General features: G+C 47.2%; 1 protein-coding gene across 1 annotated transcript in view; it reads left to right on the plus strand.

The window, feature by feature from the left end:
* Positions 1–19,008, plus strand: part of Tiam1 (TIAM Rac1 associated GEF 1) — a 266,751-nt gene that overhangs the window by 216,413 nt on the left and 31,330 nt on the right. The window contains exon 16 of the mRNA XM_038345371.1: positions 9,644–9,747. Within this exon, the coding sequence (XP_038201299.1) occupies positions 9,644–9,747 (104 nt within the window). The remainder of the gene's footprint in view (positions 1–9,643; positions 9,748–19,008) is intronic.

Here is a 19,008-nt window from a genome sequence, read left to right on the forward strand (position 1 = left end):
GTCCTCTGGTTAAGTCAGTGCCCTTAACCACTGAGCTGTCGCTCCAGTCCCCATCTGCCATTCTTGTCTCCTTTCTTTCCTGCTCCCTCTGGCACCCATGCACTCATTCTGACAGAAGCAGCTTGGGTGCCCCCTGTCTAGGGAGCGGGTTCATTTTGACACCTTTCTTTCTTGCCTGTATTGTTCTCTCATGTTTTGTTTTCTTAGAATGTGTATGTTTTCTTCATCTTTGCCTTCCAGCCTTTTGGATGGAGTGTCCCACACAGGGATCCTTTCCTATGGAATTTGAGAGTGAACGAGTGAGCACAGGGACCCTGTGGGTTGCTGGAGCTCAGCTTTTATGAACCCGTGCTAGGGTTTGGGTTCACCGACTAGGCTTAATTTCAGAATTATTTTTCTCCCCGAAAAGTGTTTTCAGGGGGAGGAAAAAGCTTGAGGCAGCCTGTGCATGCATGGGGGCGGGTCTCTAGTTTCAGTGTCTGTGTTGTAGCTACTTGTATATTGCTCCTTGCCATTGTCAGATTACCGTCTGCAGCTTGGCTCCTTAAGCAAGAAGCCCGTGATCGTTCATGATTTTGTTTAGTGGTCCTTGGAAGAATTTGACAAGTTGAAGCTTCGAAAAATGGATCACACTTGGTTACGATCCATTTGCTTCCTTGGATCACTGTGTCATAGTATAGTGGTCCTCATACTTTTAAAAGCTGCTTCGGTCAGCCCAGGATGCTGAGAAAAGGGGAATCAGGACCATGGTGCCTATTCTCCCAGATGGCCACAAGGTGGCGTGTGTTAGCCTACAAAACAATCCACAGCTTCCATTCTGCAGGGTTACAGAATCAAACACGTTCCGTGTGATTAGGTTGTTTCAGGATTTTGAGGTCATATGCATGAAATGTGTGTGTGGCTGTATGTGAATTAATTTTCTATTAGTTTCATTCCTGCCGTCTATAGATACAGATTCAGAATTTGCATAATATAATCTACAAACTGAAACCTGATCACCCTACCTGATTTTGAACAACTTGGATCTGTCTGTGCACATCACGTTTTTGCTTCTTCCCATTACAATGGTAGATTGGGTGGTTGTGATGGCCAGTTCCGGTCCACAAAGCCAGAAATGTTTTATTCTCTGGCCCCTTAGAGATAAAGTCCCTGTGTAAAATTGACTCTCGCTCACGAATTGCTTCCTTATTTACAGTTACTGTCTATTTCTTACTAAAAAGACCCTTCGAATACACGCAGATTATTTCCATGAGTGTTTTTAAAATAATAATTTGCATTTGAAATCAGGTCTAGAGTTATATAGCCCAGATTATCCTAGAATCACTATATATCTTGAGATGGTCCCTAGTTTGGAATCCTCCTGCCTCAACCTCTTGAATACTGAGATTATGGTAAACAAGGCAGAATAGCTTTTAACTGAAAAGGTTCTTGCTTGTCTGTATGTGTCTGCTTCAGAAGGATCTGGGTGTGTTCTGTGTATATAGTAGTTGCCCTGTCTTTGATACAGTGGAGTCCTAAAAACAGCCCTGACTTTCCTGTAACCTCCCACAGACAAGGCTCCTGTGGAGGCCCTGTACCACCCAACTTACTTGTATCTAAAACAGTATGACTTCAACCTTGGGGTCTTCTGTAGGAGACAGATCCTTTCCTTTGTTTGTTCCCAATCAAATGACTATGCCTTGGAGCTCATGATCCCCACCTGGGTCTCTGCCTTCTGGGTGCTTCCGCTTCCTGGTCCTTATTTAACAGCAGAAGATGAAACGAGGGAAGCAAGGAAACAGGATGGGTAGCCAGCAAGCCTGCTCTGTAGCAGGGCAGAGATAACAGACTCAGAAGACGACGGCACTTAGCACAGAGAGGTGGGACAATGGGTAGGCCAGACTCCAGCCTTGATCTAAATTTAGAAGTGACTAAAAATAGAAGCAATCCGAGTGGCAAAGTTTGGGGTTTGGTGCGAGAGCATCTTTAAGATAGTTATACTGCGCATTAGTGACCTGGAAAGAGACCCAGGTGGGGAGTCTGAGCATATCAGGGACTTTGAGGCCCGTGTGGTCCCTGGTGCTGTCTGCTCAGCATGCGGACTTGACCAGACCTTCCCGACAGCCCAGACTGAAAGGTATTGATTCTCTTTCAAGCTTTGGTTATTTCTGAACCCCTTTCTCACATAGAGGCTTGCAAGTAGAAACATCATGGCCTGGTGGTTAAAAATAGGCCCGAGCCAGGTTCTGTGGGACTGCGTTCATTTTGATGTTAGCCTGTGGTGCTGTGAGTCATGATTCGCCAAGTCTGTGTCCTGTATTCTATTAAATGGAGATGAGAGCACCTGTCATCCTACCAGGTCAGTGTGATGGTTCAGCCAGTTTCTGTCGCAGAGGACATGGCGATTGTCTGACTGTAGCAATCAGTTGTGTGTCCTCGCTGTCCGCTCCTCCACTTCCGCCTGCAGCGGGTGGCGTGTCTAACTCTCGTGTTTCTGAATTTCCCTGTACTTGCATTCTGGGCGGAGAGAAGGAATTCTGTAGGACTGAGGTCCCTGGACCCCTTCACAGCTCTTGAATCGCTCTGGTTCTTGTCGATTGTTTTAGACGACAGTGTAGACTCCTTGAGCGATTTGCACATGTACCCAGAGCTGAAACCACTTTGGCCACCCAACTCCTCCCGTTTGCAGACTTCGTCCTAGGAAGATGGTCATGAGACCGCTCTGGTGGCATGCAGACGTTGCTGATGCCCTTTCGGGATCTGTTCCGTGGCGATTCTGACGTTGGAAATTCACTGGTGGCTGTGGAGAACATTTTCTGTTTACTCCTTGGTGAAAGAAGGGAGCATGGTGCGCGGCTGCCACATCGCCTTCAAAGCCAGGGTCTGGGCAAGGGCAGTCTCGCCCACATCCTAAGACCCAGGTCTAGTCCATAGCCATTTGCAGACCATAACTTCTAGCTGGAGTCTTCCTGGCCCTGCTTTCATCTTTGTTTCCTAAGCACTTGTTTCTGTGCGTACAAGGAAGGGAGCCGGGACAAACAAACAAACAAAGATAGTTCCCTCCATGACTGTTATTCTCAGAGGATCCATGTTGCAAAGGGGAAGCTGGTGTGAGAACCTGGAAACTCTCGACTGCATGGCGTTTCCGAGGGCTGCTGTTCAGTTCTCGTGGGATTTGTTTTGAGTGCCAATCTTAGCTTTTCAGATCAGGCAATTCTTTGGTGCGAGGGGCTGTTCTGTGCAGCCCTACCAGCTGTCCTAAGATAGTAGTACCTGCTCACCCCCAAACAAAAATGCCCTCAGAGATTGCTGCTGTCCTGCTCCTCCCTCCCCACGAGGTCTCCCTAGTTCAGAACTCCTGGCCAGGTTTATTAGAAGGTGCTCACCTACCTCAGTCAGTGATGCGTCGAGCGAGCTGGGTGTAGGAAGGCAGGTACAGGCCTGAATGTTCTTAGACGCTTCCTAAAGCATGCGTCCACCATGGTCTGTTTTTTTTTTTTTTTTTTTGAACCCTAATGATATTCTGCTATTCTCTTTTTAGAAATTTATATATTTTATTTTATGTGCATTGGTGTAATGGTCTCTGGAACTGGAGTTACAGACATGTGAGCTGCCATGTGGGTGCTGGGACTTGAACCCGGTCCTCTGGAAGAGCAGTCAACGCTCTTAACCCTTGAGCCATCTCTCCAGTCCCCGCATCTATCGTGTTTTGAGATGCTTGTCTGGCACGTCCCTTTCCTGCCCTTTTTACTAAGGGAAAAGAGACGTGACATAGGATATAGATCATGAAATTTGCCAGTGAAACAAAGATACTTCTGATAGCAATTATTGCAAAGACCCAACTTTTGTGCAGATTTTAAGAGTTGTCATTTAAGTGGCATCTAGGGTATCTCTTCAGAAGTCTGAAGTGTGTCTTTAAGGCCGGGTATAGTAGTGACACAAACCTGTCATTCCAGTACTTGGGTGACAGGCAGGATTGCTGAGAGTGTGAGGTGATATTGAGTAACGTAGCAAGTACTGGACCAGCCAGGACTACATAGCAAGACCCTCTTACACACACACACACACACACAAATTCGCATGCCTCCCAAGTTCTGTTGTTAGCCAGCCTTACTTCCAGTGGCGACAGCTCTCCTCTGCACTGTCCTGTCCCTAGATTTCTGCTCGACTGATTGAAGGGAAGCAGGTGCCCTGTGTTATCTCAGTGAGGAGCCTGCATTCTCACAGTAAAAACACTGTGCTCTCTGGAGGGGCTGACGCCACATCTTATTTGAAAAATTCTTGCATTTTGAGCTAGAATGGCCCTAGCTGATACGGGGTGGCTGACAGCTGGCCAGTGACATACTAGAGACGTTCAGGTCACGCTCAGATTGGAGAGCCCGAGACCCTTTGATCGGCCTCCAGCACATCTGTCTGCTGCGGAGAGGAAGCTGTGGGCTGCAGCGAGCACAGATGCACCTCCCGCAGGAAGTCGATTCCCTGGCATCTGCTTCACAGGAAAGGCCCCTGTGTGGCCATGCATGACTACGGCCCCTCAGTGCCGAGGAGGACTTGTTTGCACCAGGCAGGGACAGCGCTGGATCTGCCTGGCCAGTAAGTGCACTGGAGAAATGGAAGGCTGTTTTGTTCTGGGGGCTCCACACTTAGGGAACAGGGAGGGGCGACATGAACGAGCAAGTGAACAGCTCTGTCTTCCTGAAAGCAAATCTGGTCCAGTCTTGTAGATTCTAGGAAGCCTCACAGATACTCTGTTTGTTTGTTGATAAGGTTTGCGGCCATGTGTGCCTTGCTGGCTGTTGGCATGCCTTGCTGTCTGTCACTTAGCAACGTGGCCTGCTTCTGTGGGTCCTGCTGGGGTGTCGGGGCTCCAAATGCCTTGTCTTGATTTCCAGTGAGATTTGATTGATGGCATCTGCCAGATCCCATGTGTGAAGAGGGGGTGGGTGTTGCTTTGCAGACGCGGGGGAGCCTTCAGTTTTATGTTTTTAAAAATCGTTAGTGTGGCGGTTAGAGAGATGGCTCAGCAGTTAAGAACACTCGTTGCTCTTACGGAAGACCCAGGTTCAATTCCCAGCACCTACATGGTGCCTCCCAACTGTCTGTAACTCCACTTCTAGGAGATCTGTTTACCATCTTCTGGCGTCTTTGGGCCAGGAATGTACATAGAGCATGCACATACATGCAGGAAAACACTGACACACATGAAATAGAAATAAAAATAATTGTAAAAATCATTAATGTACTTTATATTTTATTTTCTCAACAGATAAGATCAATTATGCCAAAACTGCAATTTTTATGAATTTTTCCACAGTATTGTTATTGCTTTTCTCTTTTATGTGTTTGTGTACATGTGCACATTGTACATATTTATCATGGCATACACGTGGAAGTCAGTTCTCTCCTTTACCGGATATGCCCCCTCAAATTGAACTCAGATCTGTTGTCTTGATGGCCTTTACCCGCTGAGCTCTCTCCTACCCAAATTTATTTCTTTTTGATACAGGGTCTTGCTCTACCCCAAGATGGCCTACAACTTACTCCATAGCCCGTGCTAGCTTTAAACTTGCCATCCTTCTGCCTCAGCCTTCTGAGTGCGGGAGTTATATGTGTGTCCCACTCAGCCCACTCACAGCGTGTATTTAGCTGTCTCTGGTTTGCTGCAGTTTTGCTCTGCAGCCTCTTTGGTTTCTAGTTTCCTTGGCTGCTGGTGCCGGTGCCGTGTATTACGAGGTGAACATGGGATTCTTTTCAGAATGAAGCTATGCTGTGACTGAGAAAGGAACCGGAATCATAGCCCGGCATTTGAGTCCCAGATGAATGTCTTTAGGGCGGTCCAGTCTTTTCTCGCTCTCCCCACCGGTCCATCAGTCACGTTTGCTCCTCATTCAAACTCAGGTATTAGACAACTTTTAAAAGTTCATTCCTAGGGGCTGGCGAGACGGCTCAGTGCTTAAGGAAGTTGCCACTAAGTCTGACAACCTGAGTTTGATTCCTAGGACCCATGTGGTGAGAGGAGAGAACCATTTCCTGAAAGTTACTTAGACACACACACACACACACACACACACACACACACACCACACACAGAGTAAAATAATTTTAGTGTTTGAACTAGAATTTGTTTAACTTGAACACATTGTTTGAATATCTCATTAGACAAGGATTCTTTCCTTTATGTTTAATTGCCACAGGCCTTAGGAAAGACAGATGAATGTGGTGTGAGCTAAACAAACTCTACACTGTAAGGTAAACTTTTGTGGCTAGGTTTGGATTGTGTTGGTCTTAGCTAGTGGTGTGACTAGCTAATGTGTGCGAATGACTTGCCAAGGTTTTTAGACCATAAAGACGTGACCGTGACATGGAAGCAATTTACAAGCCAAAGAGATGCTCTCACCTGTTCACAACACTGGGTTTAGTTTGTAGAAGCTTCTGTTCAGTCAGGAGGTTCTGTCCTGAGGGTGCTCTGGCTTCCTCGCTTTCTTGTGGAGCCTCCCCTGCGCCTGCCTGACTGTGTGCTCAGGGCTTCTATTGAACTGTTCCTTGCCCTGGCGCTTTCAGCCCCCCTGAACCCTGTTTTTAGTTCTTTCCCTAATTACTAACAGAGCAGCCTGTGGTGGTGGGGCTGTTTCCTGCTAAATGGGGGTGAGAATGCCCCCAAACAAGAGGCTAATTCCTTCCACCTCTGTTGTTCAAAGAAGTGCATTTTATGGTCAGGACAGTGCTGCTGTAGAAAGTTGTGAAAGTGTGTGTGTGTGTGTGTGGTGTGTGTGTGTGTGTGTGTGTGTAAGGCCACTAAATTGAGGGTATCCAGAGAAGGATCTGAGTATGGGAAGGAGGTACCCTCTCTGCTTGGATCCCTGTCCTGGCTGCTTTGCTCTTCTCAGTATCCCTGAAGGGGGCTGCTGTCACCTCCTCTCTCCTGTTTCCTTTGGTCATTAGCGCATACTCCTGTCCATTTCATGGTTAATGTTGCAGAACACACTGCTCACTGCTGCTACACACCTCGGTCCTTCTCTGTAGCCTGGTGGCTTGGGTTAAGGTCAGTGGGTTGGACACCCTACTGTCTTTGCCTGGAGCCACTGAGCCCACGTGACTGACCCTGTCCCTTGCCCACACGTAACCCGGCAGTGGGGACCTCCTCTCCATGAAGCCTCTCTTGGAGACTATAGTTTGGGGTTTCTTTGTACTTCAGACAAGCACAGGAACTGTGCATCCTCCTGGGGCCCTGGCTGGAAATGTGTGTGTTTTCACTTACGTTATTTCTGCTAGCCAGAGCAAGCCGTGCGTCAGCCCAGATTTCTGGTATAGGGTGTAGCCTCAGGGCTGTGCTTCTAGGACGGGAGGGATTGAGCTGGTGGCTTTCGTGAGCATCAGGCCTGTATTGTGCATGTCCTTTTCTTCTTTCTTATTAGCTGCATCTGTCCAGTATATTTTCTGCCGAGTCTGTATCCACCTGATGCTGGTTTTTGCGATTGGCGTGACTTAGGATCCAGGGTTATCATTTTTCCATGTGGGCCACCCACCGCTCTTGCGACATCTGTCAAATGTTCCATCTCTTTCCTGACTGCACTGTGCGTCTGCTGAGTGCCACACTTCATCCAGGGCTGGGTCTATTTTAAACAGTCTGTTCTGAGCTGCATTATGTTACTGTAACTTTATCTTATGTTTTGCTCTCTGGCAGGGAAAGTACCTCAGTCTTGTTTTTCTTCTCCTTTACAGTCTTTGGTGTAACAACTTTTATTAGTTCTAGGAAAAATGTTGCCAGTGTGGTCTGCTCAAGTGTAGATGCTCTAAGTTAGGGCAGTTTCGCCTTTGGTAGATGGCTTGCTTGTGTAAAATGCTAATCCTTGGGACTAGGGCTAGAAAATCATTCACAAATCAAGCTTAACAGTTATAAATGTTTGCGTCTTCTGTGTCTTGACTAAGCCTGTTGCATTTAGCCATTTCTAGAGTGTTCCGTGTGCTTGGTTATGTCTGGACTCTTCTTAGTGTGCTCCTCTTACCTGTTTCTTGTGTATATTATCCTGCTGGGGCTTTGTTTTATGTGTCTTTATTTAAGTTAAGCCTTTAACATTTTTTTAGAAGATCCATGTGTTCTGACGCATATCTGTGATCTCACCTATTTTCCCTTCTCTCTCCTGAATTGCATTTTAAATTCTTAGTTGCGTCTTACATAACCTGTCCTTCCTCTTTCACCGTTTGCTCTACAGTTTGGATGCAATTCTGAGCCCAGCAGAAATCACAGTTCCTTTTCCTTCTTCCCCCAGCTTCAGTTTCCCCCAACCCTGTTTTAATTGTATCTTCCAAGCCAGCTTTTGCTTGTTTGTTTGTTTTTGTTTTAAATACCAAAATGTCTTTTGGGGAGGAGGTGGGGTTGTTTTATAGTTTAAGCCTAACCTCTGTAAATGTCAACATTTTATCTTTCAGTTTGTACACTAGATTTTTTTAGGGTTATGTGTTTATTTTTTTCCCCCGAAATACATATTTTAGAGAACTTTTTAGTGAGATACATGCTCTCACTGTGTTTCTAAGAAGTTCTTACTGTGGTCTCTCTCTGGGATAGTCTCCAGCTGTTTATTTGCCGGGCTCCAGGGCCTGAATTTGGAGCCTCACCTGTTTCTAGGAAGAGCTTGGCTACTATCCCAAAACTTTTGTGTGTTTTTGATTTACTATTTTGTGTTCATGAGTGTTTTGCCTGAGTGTTTAATATTTTCACCACGTGTGTGCATTGTCCTGGGATCATAATTACATATGGTTGTGAGCTGCCATGTGGGGATTGAACCTGGTTCCTCTGGAAGAACAGCCGGTGGGTGCTCTTAACCACTGATCCATTACTCCATGCCCACACCTAAACTTTCGTGTGGTTGTTCCCTGAAGTTGCAGTTCATGTGAAGCTTTATTTTCTAGAATAAGACACTACTTTCAGATGGACTTCACAATCCTCTTTTTTTTAACTTTGATTTTGATTTATATTTTTACCCATCAACTGTTTACTTTCTGTGACTACAACTATTATTATTGTTATTTTTAGAGATTCTATTAATTTGTGTGATCTTTTTTGAAAGCACCCTTTTGTTTTTGTAAAAAAAAAATAACTTCAGCCTTGTTATTTGACATTTTGTATCAGGTGCCCGGGTTTCCTGTGCTCCTCCATGTCTTCTGCCTCCTTACAGGGACTTGTTCTTCTACTATTTGCTTGTTTGTTTGCTTGCTTATGGCTGAGCTCAGCATCATGAATGCCAAGTAAGAGATTTAACGCTGGAGTGCATCCCCAGCCCTCTTGGGTTTTGTATCGCTGGGTTATGGCTTCCTGTTTGACCATGGTCCACTCCTGCACATTCTGTAATGCCCTGGAGATGAAAATCCAGAAAGCCCTTGAGGTGCTGTGGTGTCTTGAAGGAGAATGGACTCCACAGGCTCATAGATTTTCATGTTTGGGTTCCAGGTGGTAGGCTGCCGTCACACACACACACACACACACAGACAGACACACACAGACACTCACATGTACACACACAGACACTCACACACACGTACACACACATAGACACACATGTACACACACACACACCATGCTTCACTTGGTGCTGCCATCACCCCAGTGGCTTTTAGCTATGACTGTATGTGCTGACCCGCGCTTCCTTCTGCTTCTCTGTGGCAGGGCACAGCCTCAGCAGTGAGCAGGGCAGCAGTGCTGAGATCGCTCCGGAAGAAGGCGAAGGACCGGACCTGGAGTCTTCTGATGACACAGATCACAGCAGCAAGGTGAGAGAGTTTTCATTTTCACATCCCGTGTCCTGCAGGATCACAGCTGACACGCCACCTCTGCAGCTGTGTGTGCTCGGGCGGCCTCTCCATGGGATGAAGTGTTTTTGCTTCTGAGATGTGACTAAATAGCTGGATACGAAATCCAAATTACAGTCTTGGTAACAAACCCATATGGGAGAACAGAGGGCAGAAATCACTTGTAATGAATTGAAGGCTTCGTTCTTTAATTTCTGCCACGGCTGGAGTCCCCCACTAATGCCATAATTTCATCCCGTTTCCTTCTTCCATCTTCATTTGTGGAGGATGAAGCATCGTCCCAAATGTGCGTAATCGAGTCAGCAGTGCCTTCTTGCCTCTTAGGGTTCCTCAATGAGCCGCTTTTGAGCAATCTGCTGTCAGCTCTTGTTCAGGGTGCACTTTTTTTTTTTTAATTAAAGGGAAAGGAAACATTTTTTTTATTAAAACAATTATGCTGTTCTTTAGATGAATACTGTGAGCAAATCTTTTCTTTTGATACTTTGGTAAAACAATGAAATCGTCACCTGTAATTCTGCCTGCTCCTTTTCTGCTTTGTCAAGTGTTCTGTATATCCGTGGTGTGTGTCCCAGCATTTCTGAAACAGCAGTCTTCAAAGCCTGTCACCTGTGTCAAAGGGCATGTTCCAGACATGCATCAATGCATTAGTTATGTTGCTGTTGCTGTAATAAAACCCTTTGACCATCACCAATTTAGGGGAAGGGCAGGGTTTGCTTCATCTTCTACTTCAGTTCACAGCTGTCGGAAGTTAAGGTGGGAAGCTGAAGCAGAAATCATAGAAGAAGGCTGTTTGCTGGCTTATTGTCCCCACCCCGAACCCCTTATCTCCGTTTTGCCAGACAGCATCTGTCTCACGATGTAGACCTGGCCGTCCTTGAACTCACAGAAATCCCTTTACCTCTTTTACGATTTTTTTAAAAATGCAGCAGGATAGCCGGGCGGTGGTGGCGCACGCCTTTAATCCCAGCACTCGGGAGGCAGAGGCAGGCGGATCTCTGTGAGTTTGAGGCCAGCCTGGTCTACAAGAGCTAGTTCCAGGACAGGCTCTAAAAAAGCTGCAGAGAAACCCTGTCTCGAAAAACCAAAAAAAAAAAAAAAAAAAAAAAAAAAAAAAAGGAAAAAATGCAGCAGGATCCCCGGCAGCAGTAGGCAGGCAGCGGGCTCTGGGAGCAGCCAGTCCTGGGCAGAGACGGCTGCCAGTTCCCCCCACCCCCCAAGCAGTGGCTGGTCTCAGGCAGGGAGACACATGGCGGACGGGCCGGCTGGCTGGTTTCAGAGAGCCCTGTGGTGTGAGCAGGCAATGGGTAGGAGACACGTGGACAGACACATCGTACAGAATAGAACTGGATATTTATTACTTAGAGGAGAGATTGGGGGGAGAGAAGGAGAAGTTGACAGAGAGAGAGAAAGGAGAGCGGGGGAGGGGGAAAGGGACACAGAGAATCTAAGATGGAGAGAGGAGGGCAGGGGCCACCGGGAGTGGGCGTAGACGAAAATTATAACAACCTCTACCTCTTGAGTGCTAGGGTTAAAGGTTATACTACCATGCTTGACTTAACTAACTTCTTATACAATCCAGGTCAATCTGCCTAGAGATGGTGCCCCCCCACAGTGGGCTGAGCCCTTCTGCATCTATTAATAATCAAGACAATGCCCCCAGACCCTTGCCCAAAGGCCAGTCTGATCTGGGTGCTCCCTTCTCTTCGTACATGACTCTCTGAGTAATCATCTAGGTTGACAAGGCTGTTCCACAATCGCCTTGTCAGTATAGTTAATCCTCCACTGCCCATTGTTTTCCTTGACACTCTCTGAGCAGATCACACATTGGAAGCCAGAAGAAGGTGCTGGATCTCCTGGAACTGGAGTTAGAGGTGGTTGTGAGGTGTTAAACAGGGAGCATGGGAACCAGTCTCTGGTTCTCTGGAGGAGCAGTGTACTGCTTGGTTTTTGTTGTTGTTGTTGACTTGACATAAGTTCAAGTCGTCCTCAGAGAGGCAATCTCAGTTGAAAAAAAATGTCCCCATCAGAGTGGTCTTTGAGTTGTTTTCCTGATTAATGATTAATTCAGGCCTAGCTCACTGGGGTGGGTGGTGCCATCCCTGGGCAGAGGGTCCTGGATGGGATCAGGAAGCAGGTTGAGGAAGCCAAGGGGAGTGGCCAATAAGGTCTCTGCTTCAGCTCCGGACTTGAACTCCTGTCCTGACTTCCCTCAGCAATGGATTATAAGACAAAGAAATCCTTTTTCCCCCAAGTTGCTTTGTGTGGTTTTTACCACAACCAGAGAAACCCAGAGAAAGCCAAGTGCTCTTCCTTACTGAGTAGTAGCCCTTGATTGATTACATTTCTCATTTAAGAGATTTGAAAGCAAAAAAAAATTTCAAATTGTACTGGCAGATCTTGGTGACCCACTGAGTAATATCCCACTGAATGTTGATAACAAAGTCTTGCTAATTCTGTCTTTGGCGAATGTTAGGTACCATTTCATATGCAGTTATTTTCACAGCACTCCTGGAAAGGACGCTCTCCAATTCTGTTTACCAAGGAGACAGGGAGTGGGGTTAGGTACTTGCTGAGAAGCACAGACAGCTCCTTGGTATTGAAAGCCAGATGAAAACCCAGTCTGCCCCTCAGGCCTTGTGTTATTGATGCCTGCATTTAAATTACCTGCAGCCTGGTTGTTGTGTTTGATATTAAGTACCAGGCTTCATGAAAGAGGGAACTAATTTATTAGTGGTGATAAAGGCCAATTAGATACACAGCCACGAGCCTTTTAGCCATTTTCCCAATGCTTAATCTTCCTAAAGTGTCTCTTGATTAAGGTTAAGGGCTTTGGTCGCATCGACTTTATTGGTTTGCAAATTTATTTTTAAGTTGTACATACTGCTGTAACCTGGAAGGGATGATTAAAGCTTGTCTGAATGCACACATATTCATCACGTAGAGAAATGTACCTAATAAACTAATAGAAACTGGATGGCAAAGTGACTCAGCAGGTCTAGGAGCCTGTCGCCCAGCTTCACAGCCCGATTTCTGTCCCTGGGATCCACATGGTGGAAGGGGCTATCTGAATCCTGCAGACCGTCCTCCGGCCACACATGAGCCATGGCGTGCCCCGCACCCAGACATGCCTACCCCCAACAGAATATGAAGTGAGTGATTAGAGTTTCTTTTTTTCTTTCTTGTTGGCTTGCCTTCCAAAGACAGGGTCTCATTATATAGCCCCGGCCACTATGTTGGCTACACTAGGCTCGAGCTCACAGAGATCATCTGCCAGCCTCCGCCTTCCCCCCCCCCCCCCCCCCCCCCCCCCAGTGCTGAGATTAAAGGTGTGCACCACCGCGTCCTGCTGTATCATCAGTTTTTATTCTGGTGGGAAATACGAAGCCAGGAACCCTAGGTTTTTTTTTTTTTGGTGTGGGTTGTTTGTTTTTGTTGTTGGTGGTGGTGGGGTGTGTGTGTGTGTGTGTGTGTGTGTGTGTGTGTGTGGTTTTGCTGTGCATGGCCTTTCGGAGCTGAGCAAGTGGATAATTGTGAGCTTGCTGTTCACTGGAGATGATGGCAGCACGTCACCACAGCTGAGGTTGTCAGAAGGCAGGGGAGTCTAGCCACCCTTCCCTTTGCCAGCGCCTCTTTCCTCTGGGGATACGGTGACAACCTTAGGTCTCCTCACCCCAGGAGCTCATTTCTCTTCGCAGCTTCTTGTGGAATGAAAAGTGAGTTGACTGAGCCCAGAGGAGCCCTGTGTCCTGCATTCCAGGCCCCCTGGTGGCTCCGACTTTGTTTTTCCCTTAGAAACTGTATTAGAATCATCAATGCCTGGGCATTCCTAGCAGCTTCTGGTTTTGTTTTTGCACACGCTAGAACTACCTGGGAAGCATCTGTTTTTGGCAATGAAGTATTAGTGTAAAGTGTGTCAGGCGCACAGTTGAAAGAGCAGGTTTGTGTGGTGGGGATTCCTTTGCCTCGGTGAGGGGAGCTGTAAAGTTGTCCTACTTGGGCACTTTAACATTCCTGTGCCATTCGAGATGCTGGCCAATCAGCTGGTCCCACTGGCTGCAGGGCAGGGCCACCCGCAGCCTGGGGAGGCACTCTGCGCTTTGTTTTCCCGCTTGCTTTGGCTCTCTCTTTCTGGGACTTTTATTGTTGAGCCAGGTAAAATCAAAGCATGAGTTCTCTGAGATACAGCCTTTGACAGCCTCCCGGAGCGCCAGTGGGGAAACAGGTGCCTCTCTGGGGCTTGTGGCCGCCTTCAGCTCTGCACTGAGATGTGGTCACAGGTCGGCACTGGAGAACCAGCATGGGCTATCCTGGTGAGAGAAAGCTCTCTGCAAGCTGGAAGGTGGCTGGGGCTTTCTGAGTATTTTAGGAAACTTCAGTTTCCTTGCTGAACACATGAAGTGCTAGGAGGAATTACCATGAGCCTGTGTCCCTGAGGATGTCGGCACTGTGGAAAATCAGGCGCAAACCCAGGATGGAGAACGACAGAGCTGGTGGCTCTCTCTACCGCACCCTTCATCTGGTGAGCGCTTCACTCTTTCTGGCGGCTTTGGGGAAGACTGGCTCCCATGCTCAACTAGTGATGTCTCTGCTTGTCCCACATCTTTGTATTTCATCCCCCTTTCTTTCTGGGCGCCCTTGTTAACAAAGAATATGTATTACAGCAGCTTTTGGAGGGCGCAATCATTAGTTAGCGCGCAGCTGAGTTTGTGTTGGGTGTTTATATTTCTCTTTTCAGATTTAGGTGGTAGAAAGCTTTTGTTTTTTTTTCTTTATTATCTTTTTCAACGATTGCTGATGCCCCCCTTTTCTTTTGGCTATTGAGATTTTGGGTATATTTTATGTTCAGTGCACTATGCCCCTCCCACCCCACCCCTTACCAGGGACTAGGAAAGCAGCTGGGATTGTGTTTTGCTCCTTTGGGTGCTTTGGGTCTTATTTCTGCTGACTTGCAGTAGGTCAAGAAGGTTGACGAATGAGCAGTCTAGCATGAGCTGACCTACTTCCCTAGACCAGCCCCTGTAGTAGATGATAATGCTCTAGCAAGAACCTGCAGTAGTGAGCTCATGGCAAGAAACAGTTGAACAAAATCAAACTGAGCCTTTCGGTGATGGTGCTAATACCTGCGTCTCTCGGCGGCTTAGAGGCAGTGTCTTTTAATGAAACGAACATATCAGTGTCTATGCCTGGTGTTTCTTGCTTGAAATTTGTTAGAGGAGACCCGAAAGCTGGCGGAGAATTGAAGGAAGTATGAATGACTGTAATGCCCTCTGAGACTCTGAAATGTGCTTTGTTCCACCATCCCTCAAGAAAAGTTTAAATAAAGGCTGTAAGGTTTTGAGGCCACTCCCGCTCCTTTTAAATCCATGGGAAGTTTTAAGTCGGTCAGAGTCAAAGAACAGTTTTGGAAGTCACTCATCTGGAGGCAGACCTTGCCTTTGGTGGTTGCATAACAGGAAGGCTTGAACAGCTGGGTCGCTCCAGTAGGTAGTGTGTCCTTAAGAATCTGACATCCCTCCCCCTGTGTGCCCGCTTTGTACTTTCTTTTCATCCTGCACAGGGGGAAAGGATGTCATAAACACTGGGCCTCCTGCTGGCCACGGCAGAGTGGCCCATGCCCTCCTTTGTTGTCCTGCCTTCTCTGTGTTGGCTGAGTCTGTTGTTCCTGGGGCATCTCTGCCCGCTTCAGCGCTTCCAGACTCTCCAGTGCCTGCGAGTGCTACTCTTTGGTCTCTGGTGATAGTCCTCATGGGGAAAGAGACTGCACTCCCTGATGGAGCTGGGCTGTCTTCCTCCTGCCCCAGAGCCAGGGTGGCTGCTTGGCCGGGCGGGCGTGCATGTGAACGGTGGGTAGAGAGGTGAGTGTGACTCACCTGACAGCCAGCTGTGGGGGCGGTCAGGGCTTTCTCTCTCCATGCTCTGCCACTGCAGGTACCACGGACAGGGTCCACACTTGACAATGGCCTACTTAGAAGTTTGACCACAGTGGAATGCGGTGGACGGATTTTGGAGATTTAGCTGGGCAACAATACGTGAATTCAATAGTTTAGAGACATTCCAAGGGAGCCCTGCATTTCTTAGTTCCTTCAGAGGATATTTTGGAAGGAATATTTTAGGCAAACAAAACTCTCAAGCTTTATGGCCTCTTTTAAATTCTCTCCAAACAGAAACACCTCTCATGATGTCTACACGTGTTATAACTTGTGAAACCACTCATTCTTTCTCAAGTGGCATGTATTGGAGGGGGGGGGGCATCAGTTTGGAGTCAGTGCCAGGAGCAGAGTGTTGGGAAGGACACTGTTAGCTTCAGGGATATTCAGGATGGGTCTAATGGGAGGGGTGGCTGAGGCTGAGCCCTCTAAAGGGAGCCCCATGGAGCTTTTCGGTAGCTCCCCAAGAAACTAAGGGGGCAGAGCACTGTTGTCAACTCTGTCTTCTGCCTGTGAGATTTTTTTCCAGAAGGGCTCATTTTACAGTTTACCTTGTCTGTAGGGGACACATGTTGAGACTCCCAGTGGATACCAGAAGCCTAGGTTGATAGTACCAATTCCTATGTGTACTGGGTTCTTTTCTCGTGCATATGTGTCTTTGATAAAGTTTAATGCTAAGTAAACAGTAAGAGATTAATAGCAATTAATAAATAGAGAAACTGCGCATAACCCAGTAAGAATGTAAGAACATAATATAAAGTACTTCAATAAAGGTTTTGTAGGCAGGGTTTCCCCTGAAAGAGCCAAAATAAGGTTTTTGCGTTTTCTGATGATAACTGAACCCTCAGAAAGTGAACGACCCCAAAGATAAAGCTGGATCACCACACTTCCTATGGTGTGTGTGTGTGTGTGTGTGTGTGTGTGTGTGTGTATAAATTTATTGATTTGGGGTACTAGCAGAAGAAAGGAGAACACCTCAGGACAGGCACCCAGGGAGTTCGCTGGGTGTCGAGAGCCAGAGCAGAGAGCCACGCTAACTAGGGAGCCACTTGGTTCACATTCTTGAAGAAATCCCTCTTTAGGTATTCATGATATCATAGATGAACCAAGGACCCAGGAACCCCGGTCCATACCTTCTGTATTTAATAAAATGTAGCGACCTCTCCAGTGTGGTGGGCCATGGCTTTGGAACGTCCTGCTTCTGCTGTGTGTCAGGGCCCCTCAAAGGGTTTGTCATTTTTGGAGTTGAGGGTTCTGCTTGGACTGATATGCAAGGTCCCATGGGTAATCATCTCAAGAGAGGCTGTGTTTGTCACGGGAATCGTGTGTGAGGGACAGTCAGCAGTGGTCACAGATGGAATTATTACAGAAGCATTTATTGTGTAAGCAAAGGTGCCAGGACCACACTTGTTTGTTAGGCTCCTTGACCAGGCAGCAAATCAGAGCAACCCAGGGGATTGTGTGATGGGATGGGGACAGGGCACTGGTTGTCAGCTCGTCTGCCTGTCAGGCTTTGTCCAGAAGGACATTTCTATCTTCCTCTCATAACCGCATTAGAAAACGTTGCCTGTGTTAATTATCATTCGGTCATTAAAAGGAGACATGAACATTTTGTTAAAATGAATATATTTGTTCCCTTGTTCCTATTGTTATGGCAAAGCCCAGTTTGACTATATCAAGATGACCCCAAGTTAGTGAAGTGGCACATGACTAGTTCCTTTGTTTCTGCACAAACAGACTTTGACGTAAAGCAGGCATTTTCTCTTACTGAGGTAAAACTCAGAGTATACAGTTCAGCCCGTCTCGGTGAGTTTTCTCTACCCCTGTGAAGATTCTTTTGCAGGGATATTACACGTTTGAAGCCCAGTTTCCTGGAGGATCCTGACTAGTACCCATGACAGGCGGCATGTATGCTGGCAGTTACTGCAGTTAGCGGCAGCTGGAAATAAGCCATGGCAATTGTAAGAGAATCAGAACTATAGCCCTGTGACTTGCAGTCCAGACTCTGGGCTTTCCTGCCCTGTGCTGCCCCTAATGTGTCTTTTTGAGAAACTCTGCCTGTGTTCTCTTTTGCATATGCAAATCATCCTTCACTGTATTTAAATCCTGTCCTGTGGAATATTCTAGGTCCTAGCTTTTCTCACTTGCAGCTCTGTGGACCAGCTATTTTTGTTTTTTGTTTTGTTTTTCAAGACAGGGTTTCTCTGTAGCTTTGGAGCCTGTCCTGGAACTAGCTCTTGTAGACCAGGCTGGCCTTGAGCTCACAGAGATCCGCCTGCTTCTGCCACCCCAATGCTGGTACTAAAGGAGAGCACCAGCACCGCCAGCTATGCCAGCTATAGGAGTAATTCTTTATCAGCGCTGTCATTTCCTGGAAAAGGGCACGTCTGTGTTTAGGACTGAAATAGACAAGAGAAGGGCTGAAGAGAAGTAGAATGTAGGTGGTTTCCACCCAACATCACTGCTGTGCATTTGACAGACAAACCAGGTTTCCTTACTCCAAAACAGTGCCTGGGCCAATCATGGGCAGGTTTGGAAGTCTGTGAGTTCAGGGCTATCTAGTGAGGCCTTGTCTTTACAGACAACCCCAAGCCAAATGCCAGTCCCTTTGCATCCCAGTGTGGACTCTGACTGGAAGGATCTGAGCAGTGGAATTGGCATGTCTAGGCCATCCAGGGCTTCGCTGAGGTCAGCCACTGAGGCCATGAGGTTTTCAGCAGCTCGACCTTCAGACAGCATCACTCCATAGGGTTGAACTGTAGCTTCCTAAACTTGAGAATCATTGCAGCCTTCCCCTCAATCATATCCTCCCGAGGCAGTGGAGGCTGAGGTCCACAGTGGCCTGTTTCAGGCTCAACTGCCTTCTGCTCAAAGGGCAGCGGGGAAGATAGAAACAGCAGAACTTACCAGAAGTACAGCCATCTGCTAAATGTGAGAGATTTAATGACCACAGACAGACATTGTCTTCCAGCATGCTAAGTAAGTGTCCAAACCCGAATCTGGTAGCCGAGTAAATTGTTCTCAGTGTTGCATGTCCTTAGCTCCTAGCTTCTCATGGAATGGTTCAAACATAGCCTTTGGGGCTGGGGATGCAGCTTGGTGACAGGGCACTTGCTGAGGCAAATCTGAGGCCTGGGTTTCGTTTCATTCCGAGTAACATCCCCCCCACCCCAACAGCACTCCCCAGAATCACAGGCTCTGAAATGTGCTTGGGTAGTTCAGATTCCAGGTCTGCCAAGGCTACTTCCTAGCTGTGTGACCTTGGGTGAGTTATTTAACCTCTCTGGGCCTCCTT

The sequence above is a fragment of the Arvicola amphibius genome, chromosome 10, assembly GCF_903992535.2.
Source record: "Arvicola amphibius chromosome 10, mArvAmp1.2, whole genome shotgun sequence".
NCBI classification, from domain to species: Eukaryota; Metazoa; Chordata; class Mammalia; order Rodentia; family Cricetidae; genus Arvicola; species Arvicola amphibius.